The 14,815-nt window shown below is 41.4% G+C and overlaps 1 protein-coding gene across 5 annotated transcripts in view; it reads right to left on the reverse strand.

The window, feature by feature from the left end:
• mtmr4 (myotubularin related protein 4) overlaps positions 1-14,815 on the reverse strand; it is a 43,738-nt gene that overhangs the window by 13,288 nt on the left and 15,635 nt on the right. For 4 of the 5 annotated variants that reach the window (XM_058627242.1, XM_058627243.1, XM_058627238.1 and 1 more), the window contains 5 exons: positions 7,729-7,818; positions 2,919-3,035; positions 1,342-1,371; positions 379-461; positions 89-255 (listed from right to left, as the gene is read on the reverse strand). In XM_058627242.1, the coding sequence (XP_058483225.1) occupies positions 89-255; positions 379-461; positions 1,342-1,371; positions 2,919-3,035; positions 7,729-7,818 (487 nt within the window). The remainder of the gene's footprint in view (positions 1-88; positions 256-378; positions 462-1,341; positions 1,372-2,918; positions 3,036-7,728; positions 7,819-14,815) is intronic. The other variant, XM_058627239.1, reaches the window with a different exon arrangement.

Below are 14,815 nucleotides of genomic sequence, written 5' to 3' on the forward strand. Positions count from 1 at the left end.
ACAGCGGGAAGAATTATTATGGGAATATTAACGGTGTAACAAAGTTCTTAAACAGTTCTTAAACGTTTATGTTGGGATTTTTACGGACCTGGGCGACAGAGATGAACATGCTGGTCCTCGTCGTCAGTGTTGCCTCCGAGACACCAGGCATGGTAGGCCAGGGCGAATAGGTCCTCCAGCCGGGACGGGTGTGCAATGGCCTGGATCAGACGTTTGACCCACTCCTGGCACAGCTTGAACGTTGCAAAGCGGCATCTGTGATGAAACCAGAGTGCAGATTATAAGGATTAGTGGGATCCAGTGACAAAACATCAATGAAAAATCAGTGATTTTCCCGTTTTTATTAAACAGGAGTAACAACGTGACTGTTGCATCTACCTGACAACTTTGGAGTCTTTGCAGATAATGTGCAGCTGGAACATATCTCTGCTCTCCACACTATCTATGAGCCTGAGAGGCACCTGTAGGGGGAGACAGAGAGCACAGATGATGAGTGTGATGGTCCTACTGTTAGAGCAGGCAACACATCTGCACAGAGGTTACCACCCTCTGGTCTAGGCTGTGTACACATTGTGCAGTTATAACCTCCCTGTAGGGAAGGAAAGGGACTCTGCAGTGTGTTCACTGTGTCTAGATGTCTGATGTAAAAACCAAAGAACAGCCATACCTGGCGGTGTTTACGGGAATATAAGTGTACTGTATTTTAAAATAGTGTTTTTTTACATTTACAGACTAGTTCAAGTGATTTAAACTATGACTCACATTTAGCCATTCACACATTCATAGAAAGCTTCAATAGCATTTATACATTCCCACTCAAACAGTGGCACAACTGTGAGAGTCAATTTTGGTTTTTAGTAGTTTGCCCGAGTACACTTCAACAAACAGACGGGAGGAGCTGGGGATCATCTGTTCTGCATCTACTCCAGACTGTGTAGACTGAGATGTTAGGGTTGAATAAGAAGCAGTGATTTACAAAATCACACATGCAACTTCACATTTGGACAAAAACGAGACAATCGGCCATGTTGCAGCATATGTTATGTCACTACCATAGTCCAAAATGGACAAACCAAAGACCTGTTTTGTTTTTGTTTCACCTTAAGGCCAGTGCAGGTTTTTTACAGGTCAGTCACAAGGTCAGCCAACGCAGTACATCACAGTCACTCAGCGATGTGCTTTCATGGAAAACTGTTGTAATAAACCCTGCGTAACCACTTGGTGAAATGTAAATTACAATTTGTCCTGGGTGAACTGTAATATTGTACAGGAGGAGCGACATGACTAAGCTGTCTAGACTGTGGCAGAGGGTGGTGTTTTTTTTTTCATTATGGTACTCACAGATATGTCATTGTCCACACCTGGGTATGTCTAAAACACAGTGACACCATGGAGCACACAGACAGAGAGACAGAGAGAGAGTAGGGAGGGAGGACAAAAGACAGGAGGAAATGGAAAACACTATTAAACCAAAAAAAAACTTTGGAGACAAAAGGGAAATGAAGGGTTAAAGGGAAAGAAAAAAACGTCATTGAGGATGATGGATAACTGAGTGGATTACACAATGTACTACTGCTACTTGTAGCACATAACCAAACCAAATGGAAAAATTAAGAGAAAGACAAACATGAATGGGAGCAAAGGGCAAGAAAACTGTTTAGAAAAAAAGGGGGGGGGGGGGTTGTGAAAGGGTGATGTGGGTAAGAGGTTGTGGCCTTTTGGCCTCCATACAGAGTGCATTCTGGGCTACTGGCAAGGCAGGACACTGGCTAAGGATTTAGCTAGTGTTGTTTGAATTCCATGCATTAATAAAGCCTCTTTGACACTAAAATTAGCAGGTAATAAACCTGGGATTTTTTACCTCGGGGGGCGATTAACACCATTATGATTGCGTCTGAATAAGAACACCAAGGAGCCAAGTCGTTACTATTTTGTGTCTTTGACTTTGGTCCCTCTCTCGATCCTTCTTTTTATTGTTCTGCTAATTAAATACAAAATATCGTGCACTGTCCCAAGTTGTAAAAATTAAAGTTTGCCTCAAACATTCATGGCTGCCGTCACTGCCAGAAGTGAAGGAGACAAAGATGAAATTGCCGCGTTAATCCAGGTCTTGCAGGCTGATAAAACATCAAAAAACAACACCAAAACGGTGTGATTATCTGAATCAGAATCATTTGACCCAGGAGTGAATGCTGATTAAACACATTCCCATTAGTCAAAAGCCTGTTTAAAGCCGGCAGTGTCAACTAGTCTTTTGACCAGTGGAACTGGAGTATTAGACTCCTCATGGTTTAAGTAGCTCAGGTCAATTGTTGTCCCGATTACCCTAATGGTCTGTCCTCGCCTCATCCTCCTCTTCAAGTGCATGTCATCTTTTCCACAAGGATTCAGCTTCTGGAATAGAGGGCAGGGAATTGGGAAAGGAGGAGGGATTTTGCTGCCAGTGGATGCAAACAATTGGCTTGTTTGTCTTTGAGCAAGACCTGACGTCAACAGGAGCAAGCTGGTGAACATCAGTGCCAATGGGGGCCAGGCCTAGGAGCCTACATGTCACGTTAAACGTCTCCTGCCTGGGATCAAAGGGCCCACCTCTCCCTGACGTACTATCCTGGTGCAAACAACTTGACGCCAACAGCTCTGGGAAACAAGTAAAACCACTTTATGAGGACCTAATGTAAATATTTAATATATAAGTTTATTGATCTTGGTAGCACAATTATGTGTTTTTAGATTTTATTTGCAGATGAGGGAAAAAGCCTATGATGTTCAAATTCAACATTATAACTTCCTCTCTCCTGCATTTGGCTTTTGCAGTGATGTTGCATGACAGCAGTAGTGACACTACTAGTGGCAGCCATCTGGACTGAAGTGGAAAATCTGTGGTTTCTCTGCATGTTCAGTGTCTGGCTTGTACTCACGTTGATGACAGAGTCCTTGAACTTGATGTGGAGCCTGTAGTTAGAAATGGCAATAATGGCTTCATCGGCATGGCCAAGATATTCCACCCCTTCCCCCTGAAGAACTGGGAATGGCACCTGTAGGGACACCAAAAGAAAAAAAGAAATTGTACAATTCTGTGCAGCAAAAACACATTTGAACTGTCAGTATCTATACCAATCTCTGGTAAAACAGATGAGTCTACAACAAAACATATGCTTCTGCTAACAATGTTAAAATGCTAATGTTCAGTGTAGTCATAACCAAATGACATGACAGTGCATGGAAAAGATGGATTACTCAAAAATTACAAATTGTCAAATATTTGTGTCAAATCTCGCGTGAATCATTTCAATCGATGTCAACATATGATTCTAGATATAGAAAAACAACATTGACCTACCAGGAGCAATAGTCAAAACACACACTAAAATGGATGTACGCACAAAAATCAAACATTGCATGTCAGATGGTTGGACTGACCATTACACCTTTGGACTCACTGACATTGTTTTTGTTTCAGGCACACTGCTTGCTAAGCTAAAAAACATACGAACTAATGACAAGATAAGCCTTGAAAACTAGAGTTTCCATTGATAAGCTGTGTTTAAACCGGAATATGCTTGTTAAAATCTATTTTATTCAGACAAGTTTCAGTATAGTCTCTTTGTTGTAAGACAAAAATAACACTGTGTGTCTGCCTGTGTGTCATACTGGTAACAGTGAGGAGAAAAGGTGGACATGAGAAATTGCGTGCTTGTTTCACTGGTCCAATTAGCATACTTTACAGGACCTTTGTGAGTGAAAAAGGCCAGAATGAGCAGGCAAACTAGAAGCAGATAGAAACGACTGGGAGCGAGACCTTCTCCACCAGCACTGCTGACAGGACGCTGTGCAGAGAAGTCCCAAACTGTACATTAACACTCCTATTTGTACCCGTTTTATTCCAGGCTTCAGCCGCAACGAGACACGTAAATTAACATAACTGGCTCCAACAAGACGGTAAAAGAACACATTTTCCTCTTCATTTTGATGCAGGGCATAAGATTTAAAAGTCAACCACATGGAGGAGGCACACAGACACAGTTGCCAGCTTTGAAAGGATTTCATGTAAAGACGGAGGCGTAGTGCAAATTTCACTCTGTAGTAGCAATCAATATAATAATTATTATGTTATTATATTGATTGCAGTAGCAACACAGTGGATTCAGTGAAGTATGAGTGTTTATGGATACTGTTAATCAGGAGTATTTCCCACACAAAATGGAGAGGTGCCCATCCACTCCTCGCTTTGGTGACTTCTTCAGTTTCTAGTCACCACTGCTGTTACCTCTGGCACCTTAAACATGATCATAATCTCTGTGGAACACCAATGGGACCAAGCTCTGTGTGTTTAGTTGCTGATAGTGGGGGACAACAGTGTTGCCTGGAGACTACATTACCTCATCCTACATTAGCATGCATTGCTGAGTCATGGAGAGGTGCACTGGCCCACTGGTGCATGCTAAAAGAGGCCATGCAGCCAGGCAGATGGGGGATTATGGTGAGATGCCAGAAAATCAGGCTCACTTGAAACAACAATTGCTAATACGGTAAAAAGCACCGCGGTCAGTGCGCACAACACACGAGCTGGATGTGACTGACAGACTCATAAATAAATGTCAACATCTACTGAGTCAGCTTACTTTTCATCACTCACAATAAATAAAGAAGACAAACCACACACAAACGCATCCAAAATGAAACAGAACCGATTTTTAAGAAGAAATATTGTGGATTGGCAAGAGGTCAGGAGCCGTCGGTATGTCCGATATTTGATGACTCCAGAGAAAGCCCTGACATTTATCACTGCACCTGCTGTTGCTCGTCTCTAACTGAAAATGTGTGCGTGAGCTCTAACAGGAAGCATGACGCAGGAGAGAACACAGCTTAAGCTGGGAAATGGAGCATGTATTATCCACACTCTGACATCACAGGTAAATACAGGCACTGGTCCTTCTGACACTCTGGGCTAGAACTCCTGAGAAGTGGAATATTTGGAAAACAACAGCTTGAGGACGATTCGTTGGAGATTCATGTTCAAGATATTGATTATGAGTATTTATGATGAATTGTGTTTTCCCACTTCTTTGTTTAAACATTATGCAATAGTGAAAGAAACAACACATTAGCTGATTGGGGCAAAAAAATAAAAAAGAAGCTGCAGATCAAGAAATAAAAACCTCATCAAAATCATTTTTGCTGTCACTGTGAATTATGGAAATGAAGCTAGCTCGCATGACATTCTGCATTGACAGCAGCAGAAACGTCTGTAATGAGAACGTGCGACTCCTGAGCCCATGAGCTGCTCTCTGCTGTGGGACACGGTTAACACGTCCTGCTGATAGTGTCATAGTTAACATGCTGTTCAGACTGCGAGCTGCATTTAACAAGCTGTGCTCCAAAAGTAGGTGTATGAATCACCAGCAGCCAGCAAGTGCAGCAGAGGATACTGTGTCACGTTTCCTCTACTATGCCTTCAGCTGCATTAAAAAAAAAGGGGGGAGAGAGAGCAGGATAGCGGAAGAGAGAGAGAGCTGAAAGACCCATGAATAACACTCCGACTTGTGAGTCGTGACTTCCGGTAGAAGCAGCCAGGCTGTTAAAAAAAAAGATGCATGTGAGCAAAAAAATGCACACACAGCTCCAAGCATGCACCACGGCCTGCAAGCACACACTGGGGAGGAGGCAGTGGGGGGGGGGAGAAACATGTTGGGGAATGCCTGCCACTTGCCTGCAGGAAAACTCTGTTAAGAGACGTCAGCTGTCAATGAAACCATCATGAGAGTGCATAACCAAAAACATAAAAGCAGAGACACAATGTCTGGCTTCATGTGAGAAGGAAAGGGATACATTAAAGTCAAAAAGAAAAGGTGACAACTGTCACACAGCCAGCACATAACATTTTTAGGTGCCATGTTACAGATTCCTTCCAGCCTTTATATGCTTCTTCTTCTATTATCGGTAAACACATTTTGTATGTTCAGGTTACATCCACACTTCTACGTTTTCATTTTAAAAAAAAACGTATAAATTTCATCCACATTACCCCCGTGTATGAACTCTAAAAATACAGTCAATGAAATGAAATGCCCAGTGGGATTAGCTTCAGCTCCCCAACTGACTCTCAGAGGATAAACAATATAGATAATGGATGGATGGGCTGATTATTGGACAAACTATTGAATGGACAAATTATGGAAAGGTTGCTACATCCTGAAGGAAGGTCATTGCAACTCAAATGGAAACTGGCTCTGATTAAGCCAGAGGTAGAGAGTCCAGGCTTAGCAAATCCGTCCACCCTCCATCACCCAGTTCTCGAGACACATGATACTCAGCTCCATTAACCAACTGATAGCCAGAAACCATGGAGGACACAGAACAAGTTGCCCATCACAATTTTGCTCGTGGCATCTTTACCGTAGAATAGGCTTACAATTATTCTCACTTTATTGACCTAAAGGCTTTTTGCCGCCCAGTTATTTTTTCTGCTGAAGTGACTGATTTATTCCTCGAGACAGTGTTTTCTCTCCATTGTTCACAAACAGAAACAATCTACCAAAGTTAAATCCCTCTCGAGATTTTTAAGGCACCGACAACAACTATGTGCAAAATGTCTTCATTCCGAAAAGATTGGAATTTACAATTTGTTTATATGGACGCAAAATTAAATGATCAGACTGAGGTGTGTGTACACATCCATAACCTGTTCAGTCGGAATGGACTATTTTGATATGCGCAGTGATGTTGAATTCTCCGGAGGTAGAAGCAGCTTCACTTCCACTTCTGTAGTAAACGAACACTGCACGTCTCATTTTCCTCCTCTTCTGCGTCTGTGACTTTTGTGAAATATAGAAGTAACAAAACGGAAATGTCACGTTTATGTGGATCAGACACCAAACCAGGAAGTCATGTTCGAACGAACAATGGTGATCAGAATACACTAGCCCTCTCATTTGGAATGACATTTGTTTCCGATAGGGCTGTATCAGATTGGCATGTTTACCTGACATATTTTTTTTCTGATCAGGCTTTTATTTTGATGAGCCGTCTTCACGTAAACACAGCTATTGTCATTTTTGAGTTGGGAGTTATACATATCGAGCATATGACACAGTAACATCCTCACTTAGAAGTGTTGATGTTCTCCAGGACATCATACTGTGGACAACTAGAAAATACTGTGAAGACAATCTGAATAAAAGACATTGGAGTGTTCATTCATGTAGCATGCAGCTTTTACTTTTCCCATCAGTGTGACAGGTAAAATGTCTGCCGCTAGAGAACGACTCGAGTCACACCTTCTTCAGCCCTTTCATACTAAAGCTTTACAAACATTCACAGCTTATTGCTTTCAAAACTTTCCTTCTGATCTTTGAAGGTGTTGTATAAATATTTTGATCTCACTGAGGAAGGCGAATTCATAAAGTATTTGATAAACAAAAATGTCTCTTTTAAATGCATGACCCCCTTATGTGTGGGTGTTGACTGCCTTCAAATGAAGATATTTAACTCTGTCAACGTTCTTGCTTTATTAACATCTTCCTGTGTGAAACAGTAGTCGAGCGCTTTGCTCCCGTGTTGCCATCTCTGAGACGGTGCCTGGCTGCAATCCTGCTGAGTCATGACTTGCAGTGATACCTTCGCATTAACAAGACACCACTACCACGTACTACCCTGTGTCATCAGCGTGGTTTAGAGGAATGCTCCGAGGTCACCCAAAGGCCAAGCCTTTAAGACGGGTCATCTAACCTGAAGGCTGTCATCCTCCTTCACCAGCTCCTTCTGGGGGAACAGGTCCTTTGCCTTGATGTACTCCAGACTGGGAGGCCCCTCTTCACCCTGTCACACACAAACACAAAGCAGAGGTGGTCAGATATACAGTATTTACTACTATACTTCTATTAATGAGGTCAACGTATAACATTATAACAATAAGCTACAAAAGATTATATAGCTTAATAACAGCAATGTCCAAACACGGGGAAGAAAACTCTGAAGGCCCTTGGGAAAAAAAAGGTCACATACTGTGATCTGTACTGAGCATATTTCAGCTTGCTAAAATACCAGCCAAGTGAAATTTCACAATCTCCAGCAGCTTAAGTCACAGACGTCATGAAGCAGAATAAATATTGACTACAAGACATGCAGAATTCTCTTAAAATAGCGGGTACGCAACCTTGTGTTACAGCTATGAGGCAAGATATTTGAACCGGTTAACCACTTGATCCTGAACAACATTTTCTCTTTCTTTTTGATTGATAATGAAACTGAAGGAAGGAATACAACTTTGACACGTTTCTTCTCTTTGCTTTGGCACTGTGTGGGTATTTATTGTAAATGATAGACAGGACTTGGTAGTGAATCGTGTAGACTTTGTGACTGGGTGTTACAGTCATGAACAAAGAAAGATATTGAGTTAAGTATTAGACAAACATAACCAGTTTTTCACGAGGCAAAGTTAAATAACTTCCTGATGAGGGGCTTTGATGCGCAATAGAAATAAAAGTCCAAACTCATTTAATGCCACTTTTCAAATTTTGCTGGTTAAAAATCTAATTCTAAATATCCAAATGGCGCCTTATGAAGCATTCACCTGTTTAAATGGATGGTTGGCTAAAATTTGACTGCAACATTTAAAGCAGCAGCAGAAGTGAGAATGAAAGAGGAACAAAGAGGGCAGCGAAACCTTTCATTGAAGCTTAGGCCAATCAAGAATGAAATAAAGAATCACGTGTTCCATCTGTAAAAATCTATATTCACATGTAAGCCGAAAACCTCATTTTGAGAGTTGTCCTAGTCGTGCTGATATTTGAGATGTGATTTATTATTCATTCATTCATTGTCTAACACATGAGGGTCGCAGGTCACTGGAGCCAATCGCAGCTCACACAGGGCAAAAGGCCGGGGGAACACCCTGGAGAGTCCACCAACACACCAGTCACTCTCTGCATGTTTTTGGACTGTGGGAGGAAATCGGAGTACCCAGAGACAATGTACACACAGGGAGAACATGCAACTCCACGCAGAAAGGATCTCGTTGGACAGGGTTGCGAACCGGGGTATTTTGGCTGCAAGGCAGCAGTGCTAACCACTACACTACGCTACACAGTTTTCCATCAGCCTGTTATATATGCTCATTTTCAATTTGTGCATAAAAATCTCAATGTGAAACAAACAATGTGTATTGATAAAAGGCAAAGGCGAATGAGTGCAATGGAGAGATTCAGCGAATAAAGGACCAAATGTCCCTCTGTCTTCTGCATTTCTCTGCAAAGTAAAAAAAAAAAAGGAGTAGACAGGCTAATGAGGCAAATATTACTAATTCAATAGAAAGAAGCAGTAACAATATACCAGTGTCTTACGGCTACTGGCGCTCTTTCTTTACATCATCAAGCTGCGCCTTCTTATCCATCTGTTGTGACCTGGATATCTGCAACACCTACTACTTATCTCAGTGAACCAACTAGCAGGAGATGGAAAGACACTTGATTACAATTTGTGATATATTTTAATGGAAATCTACTAAATAAATGTTTCTCCTTGTGCATATACTGTAATACATGAAATCACTCCAACATTCTCCAGGTTTCTCATCATCTGCTGTGACATGTCTTTCACCCCTCTACCACATCCAGTCCATCTCTGTCCTTTCTGCTGTAACTGAGTTATTCCAGTGATTGGTGATAATCCCAGTTTGGTTTCTGGCTGCCTAGACAAACTGCTCCCTGTATTACTCTGCTATGTCGATACATTTCTTAATGAAAAAAATAAAGCCCTGAAGGGTGACCAGAGGGGGCAGAACGCAGTCGTCTGTGGTTTATTTCAGTGGAACACAGCCATATTGGTCTCCTCTTGTACCCCAGGTCAAATAACTACAAACAAAAAACAGTGGAACCTCCCTGATGTCGAACATGGAAGACCTTCTGCTGTGTTTACAATCATTGCTTCTGTCATCCAAAAGGTACAGACATGAATAAACCGCATGATGAGCAAACCCACTGAGTTGACTGATGACAGATGGAGATAGTGTCCCCACAGTGACAACCGCTCCTCTAAAGGTCATCAAATGATCTTTAACATGGGAATCATGTTAAACATGGAAGCCAAAACATAATTTATGAGCCTCTGTGGAGCTGTTGGATGTCAGAAGGAAAACAATAACTACCATGACATAATTTTCACAAATAGTAAAATACCTGTTCAAAATCACATTAAAAAGTCTGGTTGTCGCACTCAAACATAACTTTAGACAGAGGTTTCACATGTATAGACTAAACAAAATAAAAAAAGCTACATACTGAACCAACTGAACCAACCCAAACTGAACGTACTGTGCGTGTGGTGGGTGTGTATAAAAGCAGCGGATTAATAATGAGAGTAAACATAACATGTTGCAATTTGCTGCTGTCTGCTTTGTGCTGATGGCGTATTATTGATACAAAAGCTCTGTGTGTGCGTGTGGGAAAGATTACGACATTAAATATAATACTGAACTACACAATATTGCACAAATCCATCACATATTAAAATAAACAGCAGTGCTGATGGCAGCCATTCATTGAGGTGGGAGTCCAGGCCGTGTCAAACTCTGATGTCCACACACACACACACACACACCTTAAAAGATACTCCAAAGCTAGTGCCATGTGGTGAATCCTCCAGATGATGCAATTATGTTTGTGCTAATTATGTGTTTCCACACACTTGCAGTGAGGGTGGAAACTGCTTTCAAGCATAACAAAGCCAGTGAATGTTCCACCGTACTTCACTGTAAAGTACTGGGACTCAAACAAGGATGTATGCTACTGAAAACATCCATCCATTAAGGTATCTAATCATCATTAGATAAAAAATGTGATTAAAAAGTTACAAAACTGAACAGTGTTTTATCAACTGCATCACTAATAATAAAAAAAATCCCACCACAGAAATTAGGAAATCTGCAAGGTTTCTTGAATGCATCTTGAGGCCCCTCCTCTAACTTAAACATGCTGTGGACCCCCAAAAAGTAAAGAAATTTACCAGGGTCACTGAATGCATTTTGAATGCATCTTAGCTGCTCCTCCACAGCTCAAAACACAAGCATTACTCTCACCAGCTATCATGTACTGGTGTTTGTTATTGTTTGTGGAGTGGAGAATTGCTCTCTGACAAAATTATGTCTGAAGTTGGACTGTAAATTAAAGTCTGTTGTGTGGATTTGTGTGAAGCAGTAACACTTTTTACCTCCTTGATAAAGACCACAGTGAGTTTGAAGAAAGTACACGTTGCTGCGGGGCAGGGTGTGAGTCGGGGGTGGCGTGGTGAAGAGAAATATTCAGTACATAATCCCCAGTGACTGTCAAATAGCATTTCTGCTTGAATTATCCATCCCTACTCGTCAACATTAAGCACTTCAATACTAGTACAACTAGTACAAGTACAACCCTCAAAATATCTCTCCAATGAAATGAAACACCTCTAACTAACAACCCTTTTTTGACCCAAACCCGCCCGTAGCATCAGGCTGATAAGACAGCTGCACCTCATCACTTTCACTTATTTATACCTGAGAAAAGGTGGAATATGACAGTGGCCATCTGTCAGAGGTACCCTGCATGGAGGTGTGGTCATTAAAGGTTGAAGCGACACTGTTGCTGGGCAGTCTGGACCACCAGGCTCCATTTGCTTTCTTTAAGAGAATAGGATTTTAGTGTGGCGTGCCAGTCCACTACCATAATGTACTGAATAAGCTTTCATTATAGAAAGTCAATGCCAATCAGTAAAGAGGAGCATACATTCAATATTCACATACACACACACATGCACACACACACTGTAATACCTGGTAGATACTTGGCATCATTCACTCATTTTACTTATGGTGCACTCCTGACAATGCTAGAACACAGTGTATCAACCGTCACTGCTGATGAGAACAGTTGTGTTATAGACTGCTACATTAATCCAAGACAGTCTGCATCCACCGAGTGTTTTATGGATGTTTTAGTGTTAAATATTAAACATCATCACAAAGACAATATTCCTGGTTGTTTACCAGAAGGTTTTTATGACCGTAAAACATGGGCACACACACATCTACACAGTCTGTGAGGTAGCAGACTTGGGAATGTACTAGTTTGGAACCAATGATTCCGGTCAGAAAATCTGTTTTGAGGACACTTTACTGTCCAAAAACAGTGTTTACATCCAGAACATGTTTGTGTAATTATATGACTTGGTATTACATCAGCCAGTTTATAAGTATTGGCCATTAAAGATCAAACATCAAAGTGTATGAAGACTGCACACTCATATGTCCCTGCCAAGTCCTACCACCTCTTCAGTCTCTGGCTGCTCTGAAGCCAATGGCAACTGGTGCATCCGTGCACACAGATGGGCTTTCACTGTAAACAGCTGATGAGGTCGACTTAAGCCAATTTTCTTTTTTTAAAATAACTTGCATTGGCTGATTTTGCTCTCAGAAATTAGCTAAATGCTGCCAAGAACATTCAAACTCAATTCTTTTCATCCAAAAGTTTATTTGACCAGCTTTAAGATTTTGCTATTTTTTTTATATTATTATTATTACAAAACAGACTGGATAGACAGACGTGTTGTTCAATAAATATCTATTAAAGGGGCAATCATTCAGTCTTCATCTTCTACCGCTTTATCCTGCACATGAGGGTCACAGGGGCACTGAAAGGCAGGGTACACCCTGGATAGGTCGCCAATCCATCACAGGGCCACACAGAGACAAACAACCATCCACTCTCACACTCACACATATGGTCAATTTAGTGAGTCCAATTTGCCTAATCCCCAAATCTGCATGTTTTTGGACTGTGGGAGGAAACCCGGAGAAAACCCATGCAGGCACACATGAGACGAGCATGCAGACTCCTTGTCCCGATGGCATTGTATTATATTAAGCCATAAAATGACGATTATGTGTCATCAGAGTTTAAGGAATTGAAAAATACTGGACTCACTGATGGTGCAGCCAATTTATTGAAAATGTAAATGTTTATTTACGGCCGCAGACTGTTACTGTTTTGTTTTCTATGGTGTTTGGTTCTGTTGACCTACTCATCGCCACCCATCCAGTAACGCAATTCATAAAATTTAACATTAGGGCAGCTATGGGTAGGAAATGCTAAATGTTACCAATCTTTAAAAGGCCTGGTTACCCCTCTCAGACAGAATGTGTCGCTCAGAGAAGAAAAACACAGAGAGCGTGCTGTGGTAAAATCCACGCTGTAAGATATAGATGATTGAGAGAGAAAGGAAAGTTGAATACAGGACCTGTGTGGATCATTTTCTTCAAAACAGGAAGGCAAAACAGAAAGCTACAGCTTCTCTCTGTGCATGAACACAGTGTAACACTTGGTTCCCAGAAAAATCATTCAACGTTTTGAACGTGGACTGCAATAAACATTGTTTTATATGCCAAAGGTCACTGTTGTACATATCTTTCACACACCCCTTTCAGCTATTTAGTGTATAATTAGTTTTTTTTATCAAACTATCAGCCAGAAGAAATAAAAGAAACATACAGTCGACCTCTACAAACATCTGTGTGGCAGCAGCCAAAAGCTCTCCTGCAGGCTACCTTGATATTTTAGCTCTAGTCCCTTTGCATGGTTACACTTAAACAAGAAGAGGCTCAACAATCTGTCATTACATTGGTGAACAAAAGCAGTGAGGCACTTCCCTTTCACTGCACACTCTCCACAATCAGCTTAAGAGAAGATTAAAAGGAAAAGAGAACTGCTGTCACTTTTTGCCACCCCGTAAAGATGGAGCACAGCTTGTCCTGTGCTCGACACATTTTTGCTTTGTCACTGCCGTGAGCCAGTGCACGCCCCCCCCCACCTTCGCCCAAACCAGAAATCAAAAAGCTGATAGCCGACAGGCATGCGCACACATGGATATTGCCCTTATATGCCACTATCAAATATAAATGTTAGAGTTGTTTGCCCATGTGATGCCTTGATAACGTGTCTCGCGGTATCAGAGACTGCATCAGGCAGCAGTTGAGTACAAAGCACATGCTAATGACACTGTAAATGTGGAGACTCATTTTCATGAGAGGAGAAATTAAATTTTTATTGTCTGTGGGGAGCATGTGTTAGTGCTCGTGTGTGAAAGGAGAAAGGAACACAATGTGACAACACCAAGGTAGAACGGGTAGAGAGATTGAAAAAGAGACACAGTCTTCATGGATAAGTGTCTGGTTGCCGTGGTTACCACAACCTCTTTTTACAGGAAGAGTCCCTTTCTTTCGAAAGCTTTCAGGAAACAATTTGCAGTTCGTACGAACCAGATTATTTACTTAATCTGACTGCGGCTTTGTCCTAGAGTTGTGCAGATTAGAAACTCGCTACATGATACAGAGGTGACCTCCTAAATATGTGAGCTTGTATGTCTGCGTTTGTGTATCCAGTTATTTGACACACTTAAAGGGAGAAGAATGTGAAGAATGACCTAAATGAGGAGGAAGAGAGCAAGAAAGGAACACATGTGAATAGAAACAGAGGAAGCAAGGACAGGGCAGAATAAAAGCTACCAAATCTGAAAAGAAAAACGTACATCATAAGAATATTTGCTAGTGAGTCAATAGGAGTTGGTCAAGCTCAAGGATGGCAGAGCAGGACAGCTTTTTTTTAAACTCATTTCTTTCCCCTGCTCTCACTCAGACTTAATATTTCATAAACCACCACGTGGGAAAAAAAAGTCTGTTCCATTTTAGGCTTATAGCTGCGTTGTGCTGTGAGAGCTGAGTAAACTAGAAAGGTAAGCAGAATGCACCCAAGACACTTGAAATACCAAGTTAAAAAAACAGGTTTGTTTC

Source organism: Solea solea, chromosome 4 (genome assembly GCF_958295425.1).
Source record: "Solea solea chromosome 4, fSolSol10.1, whole genome shotgun sequence".
NCBI lineage: Eukaryota > Metazoa > Chordata > Actinopteri > Pleuronectiformes > Soleidae > Solea > Solea solea.